We start from the raw sequence: 23,357 nt of genomic DNA on the forward strand, positions 1-23,357 counted from the left end.
TTGACTTTAATAATAATAATAAAACTTATTACATACCACTGATGTTGAGGTCATAATCTCCTGCTGTAATCACATTAGCTACTAATCCTTCTGCAGGCTGACTGCCAGAAACAACATCATTCAAAAGCTTCCGAATGGCTCCAGGCTGAGGTGGTTGGGTGATAATGTTGCTTACTGCTATCTTCAGATTTTTGATTACATGAAGCTGATTATTAGGATCTCTCATATGAACTTTAAAAAAAAAAAAAAAGGAAAAAGGCTTGAAATTCTACACAATGCATAACCACTCAAATATTACAACAATAAACAATTGGGTTAATACTTCACAAAAAAGAATGCTCCAATCAGAAACCAGAAATTCCAAATGGAAGTCTTCCAGAAATACAACCAACTTAGAATATTTCCTTATATACCAAAACGGCTAGCTAGACCGTCTAACCTCCCACAATGCTACTGCTCACAACTTTCCTATCTGTAGGTCCTTTCCTTTCCCCTATGTTTGGAGTTGTCAGGGACCAATAACTATCCATACCAAATCCCTATTCTCCCCTCCCCCTCAGGCCAGTTCAGGGCAATGTGACCTGTGAGATCTGTGGTATCAACGCTGAACAGTAAAGGGGAAGAAAGGGCAATTAAGTGCTGTGCATGGGCCTCCTCTGCTTCTCTTAATGTACTGCCTGCATTCTTAGCCCTACTCTACCATCAAAAAAATAGTGCCCACCCTGGTGCGGGAGGATGATAGTGGGGAGGTTGTGTATGCCCTGGAACATGGAAACTGTATTCTCTGCTCAATTTCCCCATGAACCTAAAACTACTCTAAAAAACTAAAATCTACTTAAAAATAAAAAAGCCCAGATCCCTTCTACAACCTCAATACCTCCTGACTCCACCCTGCTATAAGCCTTGCCTCAGCCTATGTAGGATTTTTAACTAGTGGTTCAAAACTTCTCCCTGAAGAATTGGTCTGCAGGACACCATATCAAGAAGACAGTGTCCACAGTGCACAGTAGGAAATGTGAGCATATTTTCACATAAATATAATCGGACAAGATATTAGTTTTCATAACAGTATAAAAGCAGTCCGTTATATTAAGGACTCAACTTTTAGAGTTAAATTTTACTTTAAATCATAACCCACCATATGGTACCTGGGTCATTCTAAACAACTTTTTAACTTTTCTATGCTTCAATTTCCTCATCTCTAGCATGTAAGTCATGTCTCCTTAATAGGGCTATTTATTTTTTTAAGACTTTAGATGAGCTATTGTTAGATGAGACAGTAAGTGTAAAAGCACTGAGTACCACACCTGCCACATACATAATTATACAGTTAGGCACTCAAGAACTCATGACAGTGGCAGGTATCACATACAAATGAGGAAACTTTGGAAAATTGGCTCTGGGTACCTACCCATAAAAAATTGACACTTTTTTCTCAGGAGAGAATCTTTATATCAAGCTTTTAAGTTCAGGCCTGTTTATATTTTAATTAGTTACATCAAACAACTTCCTAAATTTCCTAGGTGTCTTCTCTGTTGACGTCTAAATTTTTAACAAACATAAGACAATAATCTTTTAAAAATAGTACATATAAAAAATATATAGTACATATAGTATAAATAAATATGTGCACTTGTGTTGTAAGAATACACGTATAGCAACTATATATGCAAATTCCATTACAGTGATTGTCCAAGATGAAAGATGGAAGAAATGTGGGGAAGGGGACTTCAATTGTTTAATGTTGGATTTTTTTTTTTTTTTTTTAATATTCATGAAAGACACAGAGAGAAAGGCAAAGACACAGGCAGAGGGAGAAGTAGGCTCCCCACAGGGATCCTGATGCAGGATTCAATCCCAGGACTCCCGGATCACGACCTGAGTCGAAGGCAAACGCTCAACCATTGAGCCACCCAGGTGCCCTGATTCTTTTTTTAAAGGAAAGGAAAAAATACAATGTAAATAAGACAAGAAGATTAGTTGGTTCTGTGTAGTGAGGAACTGGATATTAAGAAATTGTCTTCCCTGAATTGTTTTTCTAATTTAAATAAACACAAGCCTCTTCCCCTAATTAAACTTCTCAGCTCCTCTAGCTATGAAATAGAGAAAATGAAAATACTATGTTACATTTCTGATATTTTAAGAACATATTGTACAAATATTCTCCCTAAACTTGGTCCATAATTGTCAAATAACATAAGTAGTCATGTATGTATTAAATGTCTCTCAAAATTTTAAATAGGCTAATTATCTTTTGGTATTCCCTAAGAGTTAACACACACACACACAAAAGACATTTTACGGGTGCCTAGCTGGCTCAGTCCACAGAGCACATGACTTTTGGTCTGGGGTAGGGGGAGAAATGTGAGTTCAAGCCACATGTTGAGGGTAAAGTTTACTTGAAAAAAAAAAAAAAAGACATTCTAGCTTTGCCCTATGTTCAGAGTGAATTTATCATTTATTAGGTAATCCTAATAAATCTGGAAATGAATTAACAGATGTGGCAGCCAGCTTCTGAAATGGTCCCCCAATGATCCCATTTTTTGTGTTATACTCTTGTGTAGTCCCTTCCCACATCCTAGAATTGGTATATGTGACCAACAGAACACAGCAAAAGCAAGGGTATAGGGGTGCCTGGGTGGCTCAGTCTGTTAAGCGTCTGCTTTCGGCTCAGGTCATGATCCCAGAGTCCTGAGACTGAGCCCCACATTGGGCTCCTTGTTCAGTGGGGAGCCTGATTCACCCTCTCTCTCTGCTTACTGTTTCCCTCACTTGTGCATATGCACGCTGTCAAATAAAATCTTAAAAAAAAACAAAGGCAAGGGTATATTACTACTGAAAAACATTATGAGTACAGCTCTTATCTTGGGTTCTCTTATCACTCCCTCTGAGTCAATCTAACTGTTGTACCATGGGGATACTCAGAGAGCCTGTGGAGAGGCCTACATGGCACAGAAGAGAGATCTCGGGACAACATCTACTGTGGAAATGGGACTTGCCAACAATCACAACTGAGCTTGGAAGCAGATCCTCCAGCCCCTGATGACTATACTATAGTTTCCTGACAGCTCCACTGCAACCTCAAGAGAGATCCTGGGCTAGAACCACCCAGCTAAGCCAGATTCCTGAGAAACTGAGATATAATAAATGCTTTTTTCCCCCCAAGGTACTAAATTTTTGAATAATTTGTTATGCAACAATAGATAAGTAAAACATGAGAATATCACAAAATTAACCTAATAAAGAGAAAGATAAAAGCTAAGAATGATTAAGAGAAATAAATGCTCTTTAAAAAGCACACACAAAAAAATTCAAAAGCTTGGCTTCATTAAGAATTAAGAGTACACCACAAAAACTTAACTTTACCACATAACATCTCAATTTCAAAATGAAATTCAGCTCTGTCACTGTCTTATCTTTATAGGTTACCACAGAATTTCTTGAATACTGTATTATGAAGTAACATCCTACTATGTACAGTTCCATGGAATACTCTTTTCTCAAGCTAGTTAAGAGTTGTTTCAGAAAAATCAATTCCAGGTTCAAATAAATTTGAGAAATATATGATTAAGGTTTTTTTTTTTAAGATTTTATTTATTTATTCATGAGAGACACAGAGAGAGAGAGAGAGAGAGAGAGAGAGAGAGGCAGAGACCCAGGCAGAGGGAGAAGCAGGCTCCATGCAGGAAGCCCGATGTGAGACTCAACCCCTGGACCCCGGGATCACATCCTGAGCCAAAGGCAGACAGAAGCTCAACTGATGAGCCACCCAGGTGCCCCTAGATTAAGTTTTTAAAAGGTCTCTTTATACAGGTCTTCCCAGAGCCTTTAATGTGCTAACAACACTGTAATTCTCACTAACACATCTATTTGAAGCAAACATATCTGATCACGCATCAGGTATTCTTTGGAATATATATTTAAAAATGAAATAATATCTTTTATGTTTTTACCCAGCACGAGAAACTTTAATGTATAAATCAAACCTCAACTGCTGGAAAAAAGTCGTAACTTGTACAAAAATGACACAAGCATGTTATCTAAATTTTGAAGGCTTGAATTTATCCAAAGTTTGGTACTTGAAAAACTTGCAGGCTAATTACCTGGTTACATTACCACAGTAGTTAAGACTGAAAGTTAAGAATGAAATTTTTTTTGATGAAGTACTTCCAACCTTTTAAAAGAAACTTAAGAAAACTAGACGCAGGGACGCCTTGGAGTGGCTCAGGGGTTGAGCTCTGCCTTCAGCTCAGGGCGTGATCCTGCAATTCCAGGATTGAGTCCCTAATTGGGCTCCCTGTATGGAGTCTGCTTCTCCCTCTGCCTGTGTCTCTGCCGCACGCGCGCTCGCGCGCTCTCTCATGAGTAAATAAAATCTGAAAGAAAGAAAGAAAGAAAGAAAGAAAGAAAGAAAGAAAGAAAGAAAGAAAGAAAGAAAGAAAGAAAGAAAGAAAACAAACTAGATGCAGTTAGTACCCTTCAAAAGTCCTTCAGAAAATATTCAAGATTTATATAAAAATTATTCTATTCTTTTTAAACCCTTAAATAAATTTAATCCATTTAAAAATAATAATATATACCTTTTGAAAGTAAAAACCAAGTACTTTCAAAAGTTGGTGTTTAAGTGAAATTATTTAAGTCTTATAAATGTCTAAATGATGCACTGAAACCCTGTTTAGAATTACTGAAGAACTATCACTATGAAAGCAAAAACAGTGAGGTTTGGTTAAGTAATTATGTGACCACTATTCTCCGTAATAGATGGCCAGTGGAAATTTCTCAAGCAGTATTAAGATTACAAACTTTGTGTTGAAATGATAAATATATGTTAAGTTTCAAACATATATCTAGCATAATGATCAGAAGAATATATATAATCACCATTACTTAATAAAAAGCAGTACTTGGTGAGTTTTAAAAAATATATCCAAGGAATCTAGAATGGCTCTCTACTGCCTAATACGTAAGTTTAAACTCTATTTTTAAAGTCCTATATATGCATGGTATTCAAATTTGTTTTATCAACCCTCCCTCAGTACAGCTTTAAACCATCAGTTTTCCTACTGAAACCTTAAAAAAAAAAAAAAAGTCCCCTGGAAATATTCAACAGTTTTGATCTCAAATACTCATAGGCCACAAATGGAGTCCTATCATTTTTTTTAACATTTCTTTCTCCTCCTAAGGAAATTTTAGCTGTTTTGGTTAGTTGTATTCTTAAAGTATGCGTTTGAAGTTATATTCTCATGCCTCATTGCCTAAAGATAAGCAGCTAAGAGGAATCCTCACACTTGAAACAAAAAAAAAAGTAGCATTTTCTGCATGGCAAAGAACCCCCAAATTTACTGACCAGAAAAAAATTGAACACAGGCAAATTAAGTCCTTTTCACCAAATTTCTAATGCCACCGCCAAAGTCTATACCCTAAACATCTTAAACTTTGAAATGGTTATCAACTCCTACTTATAGACCACATAATTCTAATCTCCCTAATTTGATACCCTTGTTCAAGAATCTATGAGTGCCATATACTTAACCATTAGATAAGAAATCCAAAATTCCTTTCCTAGAATTCAAGACCCTTCCTTATCTAGGCATCTTCCCTTATTATCCTGTACTCTGATAGGGATAATTTCCTCACTGTTCCCCAACCACTCAGTCATAACTTATACCTTTTGCCCATGCCATTCTAACCTCACTCCACTCGTCAACAGGAAATGCTGGCACTCTTTCTCTCCACCAACTCTCTACTTAACCTTGGAATTATATTCCTTCCCTTAACCTTTTGCCTTTTACAGAATGAAATCAGAATATTGAAGTGAGCTCCTATTCACTGCACTATTCAATACCAGCCAGATGTAGCTATTGGGCAACTAAAACGTCTAGTCCAAACTAAAACATAAATCGTCTAAATGTCTAGATGCACACCAAAGTTCAAAGACGTGGCAATAGAAAAAGAATGTAAAATACTAAGATGTTTTATATTGTTGATATGTTGAAATGTAACATTTTGGAAATATTAAAACTAATTTCACTGGGTTTTTTTAACTTTGTTTTATAATGTGACTACTAAATAATTTAAAATTATATATGTGACTCACATATTTCTACTGGACAGCACTGCTCTCTAGTATGAATAAACAATCCTATTGCCAGGAGAGGAGTTAAGGACACCTTGAATCACACTGTTTTTAAATCTTTCTCACACGAAATACTGTGGACAAAAAAAAAAAAAAAAAAATACTGTGGACAAGTTAACATCTCTATGCTCAAAAGTCCTCAAATTTTATCTACCCCATAGGATTCAATGAGAACTAAGAGAAAAGCTAAATACAGCAGGTATCGGATATTAGCATTATTATTCTTTATTAACAAAGCAGGAAAGGGCATACACATCAAAGTCAAACAGATTCTCACTTTTTAAAGAATTTAAGAATATAGGGTACTTTGTTCTTGTTGCTTTAGTAGAACACAAAGAGTACAAGCTGAAGAAATCCAAGAGTTCCTAAACTTTGTGTTTTTTTTGGACAGTTCCCACCCTCCTTTAAATAATAAAGTGAACTTATGGAGCTATTCTCCCAAAGAATACACACCCGTGGCATGTAAATACATAAATTCATGCCACAGCGCTTTTTGTGGAGAAATCATCATAATCAAATAAACATCACAACCGTTGGCTTGAGGCAGTCTGGTTACAGAACCCTTCGCTTTACACACACCTTAACAAAAGAACCTGACCTATACTTTGCTATGCTGTTTACAAAGGCAGATACACTGGTTAAATACCCAGGAGTTCATGCTTATTTTTCCCTAATAAAGAATCTAAAGGTGGAGAAAACAGGTAGCTCTTAAATAAAGGACTCATTTCTCCCGCTGGCTAAACTTTTATCCGAAAAACTAAATTTCCAAGGCTTTACTATTCCTATAAATCTATTCAACTCCAACTATCTAGATTGATTACAACTTGTCCTTACTTCCTCGTCCCTCGGGCAAAAGGCCATTACAAATTATTATTTTTCTAACTTTTTTTCGGGAGAGGTTACACATTATATATTTATGAAAATGTTCTCATTTTCGGGCAGCCTGGGTGGCTCAGCGGTTTGGCGCTGCCTTCAGCCCAGGGTGTGATCCTGGAGACCAGGGATCGAGTCCCACGTTGGGCTCACTGCATGGAGCCTGCTTCTCCCTCTGCCCGCCCCCCTCTGTGTGTTTCTCATGAACAAATAAATCTTTAAAAAAAAAAAAGAAAGAAAATGTTCACATTTTCAAAGAAAAAAGAAACAAAACAAAACAACAGAAGATTAGGAAGAAGCCCCATTACCAGAAGAATGTAATATTCAAGAGAACTTTGAAGTCCAGTTTTAACACCCAGAGAGGTGGTCGGTCTTCTCCAGGAAGACCTCATCGGTCTAAGAGGCAGCATCTTCCTACCCTTCCCTGCCCTAGCAACTTAACTTCCTAATTCCCTCCCTGTGGCCGCTGAAACCGTCTCAACGCGCTTCTCAGGGGTCATGTTTTTCTTGACACTAATTACCCAGCAGCCCGGCTCGTCCGGGTCAGCAGGAAAGAGCCTAGGGAGACTGGAGGTTAGGACCGCGCCGTCTTGACAACCGCCCTCGTGGCCCCTCCCCCAGCCGCCGCGGGGGACACCGCGCGGCCCCAGCCCCGGACGCCACTCGACGGGCTCCAAGGTGTAAACATCGCCCTCCTCTTCCCGGCCCGCTCCCAACTTCCTTCTCCCGGCCCGGCTTTCACGGAGCACAGCGAAAAAGGGAGGAGACCACATACCCTCCGAAGTGAGGCGAGAGAAGGGCTTAAGCAACTCCGCGAAGCTCAGGTGATTGAGACGAGTGAGCCGCTCGGCTTCGTCGCTGCACAGAGCGGCGACACAGGGGACGAAGGAGTCCGGGATTAGCTCCTGCACCGATTGTACACACTGGGCCATCGCCGCGGCCCGAGCTGCGGCGGCGCCCGCCCTCCGGCCCACTGTCTGAGGCCGATCCTGCCGCTGCAGCAGCTCCTGCCGCCGCCCGCCGGCCTAGCCCGGCCGGGCGGGGCTCCGCACTGAAGCCTGGAGACCAATGGAAGGAACAGACGCCGCTGCCTCGGCTCCCGGGCACACGCCACCGACCCCTCCCCGGCACCGCCGCTCCTCAGGGCTCGCCCCGGCGTCTTCGCATTCCACCTGGATAGGTGGAGCCGCCGACAAACGCCACTTAGGCTTCCCGACGGCAAAACCTTGGTCACTGCCCGGCCGGAACCGCCATGTTGAGGCCGAACCCTGACCCACCGGCAGTGCCCGTCCCGGCAGGCCCCGCGCTCGCCCCTCACGTGACGGTATTAAAGGAGGAGATGGGGGCGGGGGAGGGGCGCCGAGGAGAGGGAAGTGGAGAGCGACGGAGGCCGGTCGGGAGGCCGGCGCCGGAAATGGTGCGATGGGTGGGCCTCTGCCGGGTGGGGCGGGGCTACAAGCGCGGTGGGCGGGGCCAAGCGGGAGACGCGCGACTTGAGGCCTGGTTCTCACGCCCGCCATTGGCAAAGCCGAGAGAGGTGCCGGGGCACGCAGGCGGGTCGGCGTTCGGGATCCGCGACGTCACAGTGGGCGGGGTCTGTTTGCCCCGCCCCCCAGGCTCTCCCTAGAAACCGGCAAGTCACGTGGTTGTTGGCGCTCCGGGTAGAGCAGCAAAGGGTACCTGCTCAGGGAAGAGAGGTTCCCGTGGCGCCGGCCTGAACAGTCCTGGTGTCACTTAAATACGCTTTTGGAAATGCACTACCACGGGGCGCCTGCGTGGCTCAGCGGTCGGGCGTCTGCCTTTGGCTCAGGTCGTGATCCCAGCGTCCTGGGATCGAGTCCCGCATCGGGCTTCCCGCGGGGAGCCTGCTTCTCCCTCCGCCCAGGTCTCTGCCTCTCTTGTTGTGTCTCTCATGAGTAAATTTTAAAAACAACAGAAACGGACTACTGCGATCGTGCAATCAACCAGCGAGCAGAAGTGTGCTCCCGTGGGTGCTACAATCTACACGAGTGTGAGGGAGGACTCTTGAGCTCCTGCGTCTTTGTTGGTCGCAGGCTGAGTTTGCTTGTAAATACCGGAGTCTCCCCTGCAGCCGCATCCGTGTTTTCACGATGCTACGAGGTTTCCTTCGCAGCGATGGAGGTGTGGGGAGCCAGTAATTCCTTACCAAATGGGAGTCCTAAACTGGCTCCCTCTCTTAGCTTCCTTTTTCTAGCTTGTTCCTCATAAGTAGAAGTGAATGAAAGGGATTCTATTCTCGTGTCACGGAATTGGCTTGGATTCCTTCCGAATTATTTGCCAGAAATAGCAAGGAGAAATACAACGCCACATCGTGGTTTTATGCTACCTTGACTTCATACAGGAGGCTTCCCCAACACCAGTATCTCGAATCTGTCGGATTGTTTGGCACCTTGAGGTTTTTACTGTGGTAAGGATTTATGACAGGCAAGAGGTATGCCTTCCTCCTGTAAATTGAGAGGTGGGAGGAAGGAAAGTATAAAAGGATATCGTGACAGCTTAGCCACAAATCAGTTTAGAAAAGATAACGTGCAAGTTGAGGATCCGGGAATTCACCCCCTTAAAAGTATTGGTGCCTGAGCACCTCTTGGAAATCCCTCGTGTATCCGCAGACATACACGTTCCCTTTTGAATACCTTCGATCTCAATCCCTTTAGGTGAGAATCCCATACAAATATGACTCAAGTTATATTTTGGGGGGAACAGAGCTCAAAATAAGAGTTAAAAAGGCAACATTTTTACACTAGAGCTAAAACTAGTTGTATTAGCCCCTCTGAGAAGGACTTTCAAGGGCAATTAAGCTTAAATGAATTTTTTGAAATATTCACAGTCTATAAAATTCACCCTTTACATTTTGGTGGCGTGGCACAACCACTGCTTCTAATATCAGGACATTTTCATCACCCTAAAAAAAAAAGCTTGGTACACATCTGCAGTTACTCTCTACCCCTTTACCTCTTCCAGCCCCTGCCAATCACTAATCTACTTTTTCTGTCTCTATAGATTTACCTATTCTGAACATTACATAAAAATGGAATCATACAAGTGACTTTTTTGTCACTTTTCCTTCACTTAGCGTAACGTTTTGAAGGTTGGTCCACACTGTAGCATGTATCAGTACTTCATTCCTTTTTACGGCTGACCCTGAATGGATTTTTGTCTTATGCATTGACTTTACAGTCTAACACCATATCCACACATGGTGTTCCAGTGAGTAATTCACTGTAAAAATCTATTTCCTAGTCTCTCTTGGTCTTCTAAGGTGTTTATCTTCTAAGGTGTCATCCTCATCTAAAGGTTAATGCTGAGTCATTGCCACATCTGCTTTCCAGGCTGCAAGAGTGGGGAAAAGAGAATGGAAAAACACATGATTAATGGTTTAGGATCAAATTGTATTAATGGCATTCAATAATTTCACATCCCCCGGCCTTAGTGAGCCTCACAAGCACACCTATCTCCAACAGAGGCTGCAAAACATAGGCTTCTGTTGCTAAATGAAGAAGAGGAAATGGAATATTATTTAAAAAGTCAAAAGTGTGGGGCACCTGGGTAACACAGTTGGTGAAGCATTTGACTCTGTTTTAGCTCAGGTGGTGATCTCAGGCTTGTGAGATGGAGCCCCACTTTGGGCTGCACCCTCAGTGCAGAGTCTGCTTGAGAATATCTCTCCCTCTGCCCCTCCTGCTCATGCTTATTCTCTCTCTCAAATAAGTAAACCTTTTTAAAAAATAAAAATTAAAAGTCTAGGGTGTCTACCACACTTTATTAAGAATGAGGTATCCTGGGATCCCTGGGTGGTGCAGCAGTTTAGCGCCTGCCTTTGGCCCAGGGGGCGATCCTGGAGACCCAGGATTGAATCCCACATCGGGCTCCCGGTGCATGGAGCCTGCTTCTCCCTCTGTCTATGTCTCTGCTTTTCTCTCTCTCTCTCTCTCTGTGTGACTATCATAAGTAAATAAAAATTAAAAAAAAAAAAAGAATGAGGTATCCTGCAATATGTATGGGGTCTGAGATACCACACATTTCTCATTTATCTGATTTGTCTGGACACTGGCCCTTTTTCATCACAGGTCCTCTGGATTATTCACTGTGTCCAGGAAAAATGAGATGCTGATTGTCCAAGCTAGATACCCTCAAGGTCAAGAGGAGAAAGTCTATCACCAAAAGAGAGGCTACTTGCTGGACAAAATAGTAATAACACAAGCAACTCAGGACCTCTTTTCCAATATTAAATATGAGAACCAGCTTCCTTCTCTCCCCAAATCAAAGAATTTCCTAAAACTTCTGCTCAGCCAATGGGCTTGTATTTTGATACACTGTTTAATCTAACATTCACTGTTTATTTTATTTTGTATGGATTGAATCACCAGTCTCTTCTAAGTCAAGTTTAAAGAACACAGACACTGATGTCAGAGAGGCCTTGGTTCAAAAGTAGTGCTACCACTTGTGGATAGAAATAGTATCACCATTATTGGTCACTATCTGCCAAGCACTATGCTTTACATTCTCTACTACTTCTGCTTCTCACACAAACCCTGAGAGGTACACGCATCACCAATTTTCAGATATTGAAACTGAAGCATAGACCAGCTAATTAATTTGCCCAAAGATAGCAGTGGAGCCAGCAGTGGAGCCAGGAACAGAACCAGCACAATTTAACCCTAGATATTTGATTATTAGATAAATTGCTTTTCTACGTTTCCTTCCTTTGAAAGCACCTACAGAAATTTTAGTTTGCAACAGTATACATGGTTTTAGCAAGAAATCTGTGGCTTTTGACAGATCCCTCACCTTTTCTGAGCCTCACATTCTCTATTTGTTAGCTTGTAAAGTTGGGATTAGAAGATTTCTTGTATTTGTCTCAATGCAAGGATTCTGAGATTTCCACTATTATTAAATTTCACTGTGTCAACAGTAGGTGGTGCTATTGAGTATTGGCTTTAAAACCCAGTAAAAACCACTCTAATTACTGAGTACATAGTTCTCAATACCTAGCTGTATATCAGAGTATTGGAGGTCAGATGCCCAGCAAATTCATATATTAAAAGTTTTTTTAAGCTCAAAGATTTTACATTATGTTACTTTAAAACCTTGGTGGGGGGGGGGAAGCTTAAATATATATAATCCACATAACTGGCGCACATTTTTTGTTTACTGCACTGGATGTTTTAAGATAATTTATTAATATTCTAAAACTAACATGACATCCATTTCCCAATTATTGTAAGGATGAATCATAACTGCAATTTTGTACTCCAAAGCCCATAATTCTATTTTCTACTTATTATAGGTATTCAAGCTCCATATAAGTCTTCTGTAATTAAATCTGTAGATAAAAATCTTTTATAAATATTTTTCTCAAAAAAAAAAATTTTTCTCCTTTATGTTTCTAAAATAAGAGATAATATTAATGCTTGCTTTTTTTTTACTGTTTGCTTTTAAATTATATATAAATACTTCCAAAAACTCGATAAAAATGTAGCAAAAATCTACACTTTACTCAATGCTGAAATATAAGAATCATTTACTTTAAAATCAGGATAAAACAAAGATGTCCATTATCACTTTTTCTATTCACTACTTCTCTAGCTTTCTACAAAGGCAGCTAAAGAAGAAAAAAATAAGTAAAACTTATAGGATTTCAAAAGGAAGAAACAAGGGGCCCCTGAGTGGTATAGTCAGTTAAGCTTCCAGCTCTTGGTTTGGCTTAGGTCATGATCTCAGGGTCATGAGATGGAGCCCCACATCGGGCTCGGAGCCCAGTGAAGAGTCTGCCAAAGTTTCTGTCTCCCTCTGCCTCTGCCCTTCCTTGCACTCCTTTACTCTCTCAAATAAATAAATGAATCTTTAAAAAAAAAAAAAAGGAAGAAATAAAATTGTACTCATTTTAGGAGTGCCTGGAAGGCTCAGTCAGTTAAGTGTCTCACTTCAGCTCAGATCATAATCCCAGAGTCCTGAGTTGGAACCCCACAATGGTCTCCCTGCTCAGTGGGGAGTCTGCTTCTCCCTCTCCTTCTGCCCCTCCCCTTATTCATGTTCCTGCTCTCTTGCTCCCTCTCCCAAATAAATATATAAGATTGTTTAAAAAAATATTGTACTCATTTGGAAATGATTTAATGGACTAAATATATAGGTACCTTCATCATATATATGTGACAGCTCATCTCTTCATTTGTTCTCCTACAAGTAGAAGGCAGAACTCATATTTTTAGGCATCATCATTTGACTTGGTTTTGGTCAGCTAGACATATAGTTGCAAGAATCCTATATGAAAGTGTATGATGTAAGAAAACACGTTTTTGGAGAATTTTAATTTCTGCTGTCATTGGTAGTGACAGAGGTACCATAAAGATGTCAATTCTACCAAAATTAATCTATAGGTTCAATGCAATTTCAATCAAATACCCACAAAGACTTTATGGAATTTGACAAACTAATCCTAAAATTCACATTTAAGAGCAAAGATCAAAGAACAGTTAGATAATTTGGAAGTGAAATAACAAGGGATTTATTCTACCAGCAAGCCAGACATACTAAGGTTATAATACAGTTATTAAAAGATAGGCAAAGATGAGTAGGCCAATGGAATAGAATACAGAGCTGCAAGTTAGACCAACTTGAAACATGAACAAAGCAATGCAGAAAGAATGAATTATTCAATAAATGGTGCTTTAAGAATAGGTTATCTCTTTGGAACAAAAATCCAACTCATTCAAAAAATCAGATCGGGTAAAATAAAGATGCAAATAATGACAGCAAACACTTATTTGATGCTTATTACATGCCTGCTATGGTTTTAAGCATTTTATATATGCCAACTCCTTTATTCCCCCAACAACCCTATGTAGTAGGTACTGTTAATATCACTTCATTTTATAAATGAGGAAACTGAGGCAAAAGAGGTTAATTAAATTGTCTCAGAGCCCTAAGTAGAAGAGCTGCGAATTTAACTTAAATGATCTGCCTTTTGAGTCCATCTTAATACGCTATACACCAGTACACTATACTGCCTCCCTTTCATGCATCTTTTTTTTTTAAAGATTTTATTAGAGAGAGCAGGAGAAAGGGCAGAAGGAGAGGGAGAAAGAGAGAGAGAGAATCTCAAACAGACTCCATGTGGAGCATGGTGACCCATGTGAGGTTCAATCTCATGTCCTCAAGATCATGACCCCGAGATCACAACCTCAGCCAAAATCAAGAGTTGAATGCTTAACCAACTGAGTCACCCAAGTGCTCCAAGGAGGGACAGATTTCTTCTTTCTTTCTTTCTTTCTTTCTTTCTTTCTTTCTTTCTTTCTTTCTTCCTTCCTTCCTTCTTTCTTTCTTTCTTTCTTTCTTTCTTTCTTTCTTTCTTTCTTTCAAGATTTTAGTTACTCATTCATGAGAGACACAGAGAGAGGCAGAGACACAGGCAGAGGAAGAAGCAGGCTCCATGCAGGGAGCCTGATGTGGGATTTCATCCTGGGTCTCCGAGATCACCTCCTGAGCCAAAGGCAGACATCCAACCACTGAGCCACCCAGGTGTCCCAGAGGGACAGATTTCTTAAACAAGAGTCTGAAAGTGCATATCCTAACAGAAAAGACTGATAATTGAATTTAAGATATTCTTTTCATCAAAAAGACCACAAAGATAGAAAAAATACAAGCTACAAATGTGAAAAGATACATATCTACACAAAAGAATTATGGTTAATAAGAAAAAAAGGAAACAATACAATGGAAAAATAGACACAAGTGACAGAAAGTCATTTAACAAAAAGGAAGCTTGAGCTGTCAATAAACGTTTAAATAATCTCAAAGTTTAAAAAATGGGCAAAAGATATGAATATATGATTCTCCAAAGAAAGATAATAAATAGGCAACAAGCACATGAAAAGATGTTCAGCATCATTAGCCATCAGGGAAATGAAAAAGCCATAATAAAACACCAGTTCACATCCACTAGGATGGCTATTATCAGAAAACAAAGAATAACAAGTGAGACAAGGATATGGAGAAATTTAAGCCTTTCTCTCCTACTGATGGGAAGGTTAAAGTGGTGCAGTGGTCTGGAAAACAGTTCATTAAACATAGAGTTTCTCAACTGTTAAACATAGAGTTACCATATGATGCAGCACTTTTACTCCTCGAAGAAATGAAAATGTATGTCCACACAAAAGCTTGTATGTAAAGGGATACCTGGGTGGCTCAGGGGTTGAGCGTCTGCATTCAGTTCAGGGTGTGATCCTCATCTGGGGATTGAGTCCCACATCGGGCTCCCTGCAAGGAGACTGATTCTCTCTCTGTCTATGTCTCTGTGTCTCTCATGAATAAATAAATAAAATCATAAAAAAACTTGTATGTGAACCTTCATAATGGTATTATTCTCAATAGCCAAAAAGTGGAAACAGTCCAAATGTTCATCAACTGATAGATGAACAATTAAGTATACACTATAAAACAGAATATTATTAATATTATCAATGCATGTTACAACACGGATGAGTGTTGAAAACATGCTAAGTGGAAGAAGCCAGTCCTAAAAGACCACATATCTTTCCATTTATATAAAATATCCAGAATAGGTACATCTATAAAAATAGAAAATAGGTTAGGGCTGAGGGAAGTGGGGAGGAGGAGTGGAAGAGTTGGAAGGTTATGGCTAAGGACTACCAGGCTTCTTTTAGGGGTGGTAAAAATATTCTAAAGTAATGGTGATGATAACTCTGTGAATGTGCCAAAAAGCCACTGCATTGTATAATTTAAGTGGATGAATTATATGTTATGTGAATTATAGCTGAATAAACTTGTTACTTCAAAAAATGCAATTGCAATAATTTGCAATTTAAAAAAGATCAGAGGTGAGGAAAAGCATTACAATTTGTGTTGCAAAATATGGTTAACAACAAAACTGTAAATGGAAAGAAATTCCCTTCATGTTTCTTCCACCATCTAGTTGTAGGATCTTAGAACACTAGTCACTTAACCTTGTGATCTCAAGAATCATCTCCTATAGATTAAAGATTGTATGAATATTAATAACTCGTGGTTCTAAAGAATGGTTCTCAACTTTTAGGATCACAGATCTCTTTGAGAAGTTGATAAACGACAGGGGCTTTCTGGTATAAATCAGGAACAAAGCACTGTTAATTATTAATATTTAATATTGTTCTGAAAATTTGGGGCAAAGGAAATACAAATAAGTAGTATAAATATTGGAAAGGAAAAAAACAGGTTGTTATATATTCAGAAAACCCAGACAAATTCACTGGGGAAAAAAACATGAGAATTAATAGAAGTATTTAACTTCTAAATTCATAAAATCGATAGCAATGAATAAGAATAACCTAATTAGAAGATTTAAAAAAAAGATATCACATTCAAATCCATACTCCTGAATTACAAGGTTATCTCAATCAATGAAAATTTGTTATTTTTCAAATATTTGGAATTTTTCAGATCTGTTTCTATTCTTGATTCATAATTTAATGTCTTTGTATGGTTGAATAATTTTAAATTACTGAGAGCTGGTTTAAGGCTCAGCATATGGTCTGTCTTGGTAAATATTCTGTGCACACTTGAAAAAATTATGTATTCTATTCTTGTTAGGAGGATGTTCTCTAAATGTTAATTAGGTAACATTGGTCATGTTCTTCAAGTCTTCTATATCTTTGCCTTGTCTTCCTATATCTATCTGTTATATTTATCTGTTATGTTTATTCTTAGGGCTGCTGTAACAAAAATTATCACAAACTGAGTGACTTAAAACAACAAAAAAAAAATTATTTTCTCATAGCTTTGGAGTCTAGAAGTCCAAAATCAAGGTGTCCGCAGGGCCATAATCCCTTGGAAGGCTCTAAAAAAGAATCCTCTTCCTCTTCCTTTTCTAGGTTATGTTAGATATTGATGATCCTTGGCATTCCTTGGCCTGTGGCAACTCCAGTCTCTAACTCTGTTATCACTTGGATTGCTTCCCTTGTCTCTGTGTCTTCAAACCTCTCTCTCCTCATAAAGACACCCACCAGTCATTGGATTTAGGGCCCACTGTAATCCAATATGACCTCATCTAACCTGATTACAGCTGCAAAGATCCTATTTCCAAATAAAGTCACATTTATAAATATGGAGGTTAAGAATTCAACACATCTCTTTCATGGATGCATTTGAACCCACAACACTATCCTTATACCTATTCTTATATCCTTACATCTATCCTCATAGAAGGATATTTCTTTCTGTATCTTTAGACTTAAAGTGGATTTTTTGGTATACATGTATTAATTGAGAGAAAACTATAGAAATCCCTGACTATAATAGTGGATTGGTCTCTTCCTCATTTGAGTTCTATCCATTTTTACTTCATATATTTTGAAGCTCTCTATTTGGTAAATTAACATTTAATATTGTAAGTCCTCTTGAAAAATTGGCTTCTTTAGTTAAGAATGCACTCTATTATTCCCCCTATTCAGGATAATACTGAGTCCTAGTTAGCATGGTTAAGGAGAAAGAAATTTATGGCTTATGGGTCAGAAAGAAAAATAAAATAAGTCATTTGGCAGATGCTAGTATTTAGAAAGAAAATTTATTTTATTTTATTATATGAAAATTATTTACAACAGAAAAAGTTATACAACTTTGCTAGGCAAAAGATCAAAGTATCAATTGTGCTTTAACATCTTAGTAACAGATACCTAGAAAATAGACATATAAAAAGATACATTTTTTTCAACAGTAATTAATTATTTGAACTTATTGGAATATAAGTTATTGGAATATGTATGACATGCATATAATTTTTAAAACATGGAAGTATTTTGTGAAGAAAACTATAAAACTTTATTGAAAAACTAATTGTTTTGAAAAACTAAATAATTTGAAAGAATACTTAAGTAAATAGATAGACTTTTTTTATGGACTCAGCACTGTGAAGATGACAGTTCTTCCCAAATCTGTAAATTAATTCTAAATTTAAGAATATAAGGAATCGCAAAAGAAGAAATAGGTAAATTTTACTACTTCACAATTTAAAACTACTATTTAACAAAAAAATGTAATAATCAGAAAATAACAATCAGGAAGAAAGATTTATCATAAATATAACAAAAAGTAAATATGGGGCGCCTGGGTGGCTCACTGGGTTAAGCGTCTGCCTTCAGCTCAGGTCATGATCCCAGAGTCCTGGGATAGAGCCCTGCATCAGGCTTCCTGTTCACTGGGGAATATGCCTCTCCCTCTCCATCTGCCTCTCCCCCAGTTCATGCTCTCTCGCGTGCGCTCTCTCTCTCTCTCAAATAAATAAATAAAAATCTTTAAGATAAAAAGCAAATATATTTGGGACGTCTGGGTGGCTCAGTGGTTGAGCGTCTGCCTTCGGCTCTGGGCATGATCCTGGAGTTCTGGGATGGAGTCCCACATCGGGCTCCTGCATGGAGCCTGCTTCTCCCTCTGCCTGTGTCTCTGCCTCTCCTTTCTGTGTCTCTCATGAATGAATGAATGAATGAATGAATGAATGAATAAATTAAATAAATAAATAAATAAATAAAGCGAGCAAGCAAGCAAGCATATATGTTTTGGGCACCTGGGTAGTGCAGTCAGTTGAGCATTGGACTTTTGGCTCAGGTCATTCATTATTACATGGATTGTGGGATTAAGCCCCAAGTCAGGCTCCATGCTGAGTGTGGAGTCCACTTGGTTTTCTCACTCCCTCTCCCTCTGCCTCTCCCAATCCCTCTCTAAAGTAAATATATAAATCTTTTTTAAAAAGCAAAAATGTTTTTCATATACAATTTCTATAAAACTTTTCTATGAGAAATATACTTGCTTTTTGTTGTAGTTATAAGTCTTTCCTCCTATCTTTTCTTACACATCTCTCAAATCAGTCCCACTTCTTTCCATTCTCAGTTACTGCCTCACTTTCCTGTTTCATTATACCTCACCTCAGTTTTTCAATAGCCCATTAATTGCTCTTTCAGCCTCTAGTCCTGCCTAGCTTCAATTCCACTTTCTCTAGAGTGAACTCTCTAAAGTGCATATATAAACATTTTTCACTTCCATAAAAATTTTCAGTGACTCCTCATAGTCCAAATCCTTGGCACGACATACTGGGATATATTTTGACCTCACCTTTGTCCTCCAGCCAGTCTCTTTCCCTTCAAACACATTCTGCTCAAATTACACCTTCTTGTGAGATAGAATTCTAACTTTCAAGTCTAGCAAAATAAGTACTTCTACATGTCTCATAGCATACTTTAATATAGTCTCTATCTCATTGTAATATAATCATTTGTTTTCTTATTTGTTTCCCCATCTAAATTTTTAGTTTTGTGAGAGCAAGTACACAAGTAGGCACTCATTTCATCACCCATGTAAAATAAATGAAAGAAGGATAAATCATGGAAGTTTTATTTGGCAGCTCTGTACATTAATGTCTCACTTCTAAAAAAGCAATTTAGTGGCATTTATCAAGAGGTATGGAAGTGTTCCTAGCCCTGCACAAATTTGTTTGGAAGAAGGTTAACAATTCTTCTTTTTTCTTTTTCTGTTTTTTTAAGACTTTATTCATGAGAGATACAGAGAGAGGCAGAGACATAGGCAGAGGGAGAAGCAGCCTCCCCACAGAAAGCCTGAAGCAGGACTTGATCCCAGGACTCCAGGATCATGACCTGAGATGAAGGCAGACACTCAACCGCTGAGCCACCCAGGTGCCCCGACCAACAATCCTATGATCATATCGTGACTATTAGAAGTTTGAACCATATGGGCTGCTCTCCATGGTTCTGAACTATAGTTGACCATCAAGACACAAATATAGTTCACTAATATCTCCTGTGTAATCTTTCCCCAGAGATATGAAACAGATTAGGGAAGAGGAGGTAAGAAGAAAGAAAGGTAAAAGACAGATGAAGAGAGATTATTACAAAGGTATAATCACTTAGAGATTCAGGTAGAAAAAGGAAACTTATTTTGAGATTATTTTCAAATAGTTTCAGCAGTAAAGGAATCACTGCAAAGGTATCAATAGAGTGAGAAGGCAACATAATGAGATGGGAGAACATATTTGCAAACCATATATCTAATATATCCTACAAATCAATAGCAAAGAAACTAATAACTAATAAAGTAGCCTAAGGACTTGAATAGACATTTCTCAAAAAATATATATAAATGATCAACAGGCATATGAAAATGTGCTGAATGTTACAAATCATCAAAGAAACGAAAATCAAAACCAAAATGAGATAATACCTCATACCTGTCAGGATGGCTGTTATCAGAAAAACAAAAGACAAGTGTTGGCAAGGATATGAAGAATTTAGAACTCTGTACATTGTTGGCAAGAATGCAAAATGTTGCAGCTGTTACAGAAGACAGTATGGAAGTTCCTCAAAAAAATTAAAAACAGAATTACAGTATGATCCAACAGTCCCACTGCTGGGAAATTATACACAAAAATTAAAATTAGGACCTTGAAGAAATGTTAGCACACTACCGTCCTACACAACACTATTCACAATAGCCAAGATGTGGAAATAAACTAAATGTCCATTAACTGATGAATGAATAAAGAAAATATGGTATATACATAGAGTGTATATATACATATAATTCAGCCTTAAAAAGAATAAAGTTCTGCAATATGCAACAACATAGATGGATCTTGAGGACATTTTGCAAATGAAATAACCTAACCACAGAAAAACACATATTGCATGATCTCTCTTAGATGATGTATCTAAAAACTCATGGAAGCAAAGAGTGAAGTGATGGTTGACAGGGGCTGAAGGAAGGAGGAAATGGGGAGTTACTAATAAATGGGCATAAAATTTCAGCTAAGCAGGATGAATATGCCCTAGAGATCTGCTGGACATATGGTCATTAATAATATATTGCACACTTAAACATTTGTTAAGAGGACAGATCTCAGGTTAAATATTCTTGAAATAAGATTTAATTTAATTTAAAAATCAAATAAAAATGAAATTGTTTGCCTAATAATACAACCTCAGAATATACAAAGCTAATATTTGAAGGGTTCCAGAAAAAACAAAATTTTTAAATAATTGATAAAACAAGCATAAAAGGATCAATAAGCTTATTTAATATTTGAATAAGGCAATTAACAAAATTGACCTCATTGTTACATAAAATATAGTACAATAAAATATAGTCCAACAACTGTAGAACACACATTCTTTTCAAATACACATGGAAAAATTATTCGGATAAATCATATACTAGGTCATAAATCAAGAAATCAAAGATTACAATAATAAAAAGTATGTTCTCTGACTATGAAGAAATTAAGCTAAAAATAAATAATAGAAAGCTAACTAGTGAATCCACGAATGCATGGAAATTTCATGCTTCCAAATAACTCTTGGCCAAAATCAGAATGAAGTTAGAAAAATTCTGAACGAAATGCTAATGAAAATACATCATTTCCAAGTTATGGAACTCAGCTGACGTAGCACTTAAAAGAAACTTTAAGACTTAAATATTTATGAATAAAAAGAAATGCTGGCAATCAACTATTTATGCATCCACCTGAAGAAGCTAAAAGAAAATTAGCAGTGGCGCCTGGGTGGCTCAGTGGTTGAGTGTCTGTCTTTGGCTCAGGGTGTGATCCTGGGAACAAGTCCCGCATCAGGCCCCTACCGGCCCCTGCCCTGCCCTCTCAGGGAGCCTGCTTCTCCTTCTTCCTATGTCTCTGCCTCTCTCTGTGTGTCTTTCATGAATATATAAATAAAATATATATTTTTTAAATTAGCGAATTAAATCTAAAGGAAATCATAAGGTAGATCAGAAATCAAAAATATAAAACAAATTGGGATAATTTAGGCAGCCCGGGTGGCTCAGCGGTTTAGCGCGGCCTTCAGCCCAAGGAGTGATCCTAGAGACTCAAGATCGAGTCCCGCAGTCCCGCGTCAGGCTCCCTGCGTAGAGCCTGCTTTTCCCTCTGCCTGTGTTTTCTGCGCCCCCCCCCCCCCCACACACACATACATGAATGAATAAATAAAATCTTTTAAAAAAAGAAAACAAATTGGAATCATTCAACAAGACAAAATGTTTATCTTTAAAGTTTTTCTTAAACCCTGTGCAAAATTTAACAAGAAAAAAGGTAGAAGGTGCAAATATAGGCATGAAAAAGCAGACAAAAAAATGCAAAAGATAATAAGAGAACTAGTTATGTCAATACATTTGATTATTTAGATGAAAGTAACAAATCCCTTACAAAATAGAAACTAAAAGGAACAGAATATGTGTATAATATTATACTATTAAAGAAATTGCTGCTGTAATGGAAAAAAATTCTCAGAGCCATTAGTAAATGTAGTCATTAGTAAATTCTATCAAACATGTTTTTAAAAAATGTATCTTAAACTCTTCCAGATAAGTGAGAAAGAGAGAGCACTTCCCAACTCATTTTATCTAACCATCATAATACTGGTATCAAAACTAACAGTCAATTACAAAAAAAAAAAAAAAGACAAGGAAATTCTACTTTATTCATAAACAAGTGCAAAACTTACAAATAAAATATTAATAAATTAAATTCATATAATGACAAAGTTGGGTTTATTCCAAGGAACATATTATTTAACATTTGTAAGACTAATCATTGTAGTCTACTATAATAACAAAACAAAGGAGAGAAATCATTCAATAATTTCAATTGATCCCAAAAAACATTTGATAAAATATAATATCCCTTCATATGAAAATATCTGTTGATACTAAAAACTCTCAGCCACTAAGAAAAAAGGATACACTCCATATGATAAGAGGTATCTACAAAACTCCTACAGGAACTATATTTGATAATGAAATATTCAAAGCCTTCCTGGGAAAAACAAAGTGATGTCCACTGTCACCACCTTTATTCAACATTGTACTTGATGTAAATGCAATTAAGCAAGAAAAAACAAGTAAAATCCACAAAGAAAGGAAAAAAAGAGATAAAACTGTCATTATTCATAGATGATGTAATTGTACACTTGAAAATCAGAAAGAACTTTGCATCAACCAGTAGACGTAAGTGATTTTAGCGAGATCACTGTATATAAGGCCAGTATATATAAAAAGAACTTGTATTTCTATATACTAGAAAAAAACTATATAATACAATGCACAAAATTTGAAAATTTGTTAAAACAATGTAACTTAAAATTGCATCAAAAGACATCAAATACTTAAGGAAAAAAATTTAATGAAAGATATCCAAGCCTATACTCAGAAAATAACAAAACATCACAGAGAAAAATTAAAGAAGACCCAAATAAATCAAGGTTGTGCAATCTTCATGGATTTGAGAACACCATTTTTTTTGAGAACTCCATATTTTAAAGATGAC

At 37.9% G+C, this 23,357-nt stretch overlaps 1 protein-coding gene and 1 long non-coding RNA gene across 8 annotated transcripts in view; both read right to left on the minus strand.

The window, feature by feature from the left end:
• Positions 1 to 7,941, minus strand: part of TRAPPC8 (trafficking protein particle complex subunit 8) — an 87,685-nt gene extending 79,744 nt beyond the window's left edge. For 4 of the 7 annotated variants that reach the window (XM_072829141.1, XM_072829139.1, XM_072829140.1 and 1 more), the window contains exons 1-2: positions 7,785 to 7,941; positions 37 to 231 (exon numbers count right to left, since the gene is read on the minus strand). In XM_072829141.1, the coding sequence (XP_072685242.1) occupies positions 37 to 231; positions 7,785 to 7,941 (352 nt within the window). Of the gene's footprint in view, positions 1 to 36; positions 232 to 6,097; positions 6,187 to 7,317; positions 7,456 to 7,784 lie in introns of those variants that run through there. The other 3 variants (XM_072829144.1, XM_072829142.1, XM_072829145.1) reach the window with 3 other exon arrangements.
• A 793-nt stretch (positions 7,942 to 8,734) lies between these two features.
• On the minus strand, positions 8,735 to 20,296 carry LOC140635112 (uncharacterized). The gene is made up of 3 exons (XR_012032457.1): positions 20,259 to 20,296; positions 13,165 to 13,291; positions 8,735 to 10,360 (listed from the first exon to the last, which is right to left on the minus strand). It is a non-coding gene; the product is annotated as an uncharacterized lncRNA (long non-coding RNA).
• Positions 20,297 to 23,357: the final 3,061 nt, after the last annotated feature.

The sequence above is a fragment of the Canis lupus genome, chromosome 6 (genome assembly GCF_048164855.1).
Source record: "Canis lupus baileyi chromosome 6, mCanLup2.hap1, whole genome shotgun sequence".
Taxonomy (NCBI): domain Eukaryota; kingdom Metazoa; phylum Chordata; class Mammalia; order Carnivora; family Canidae; genus Canis; species Canis lupus.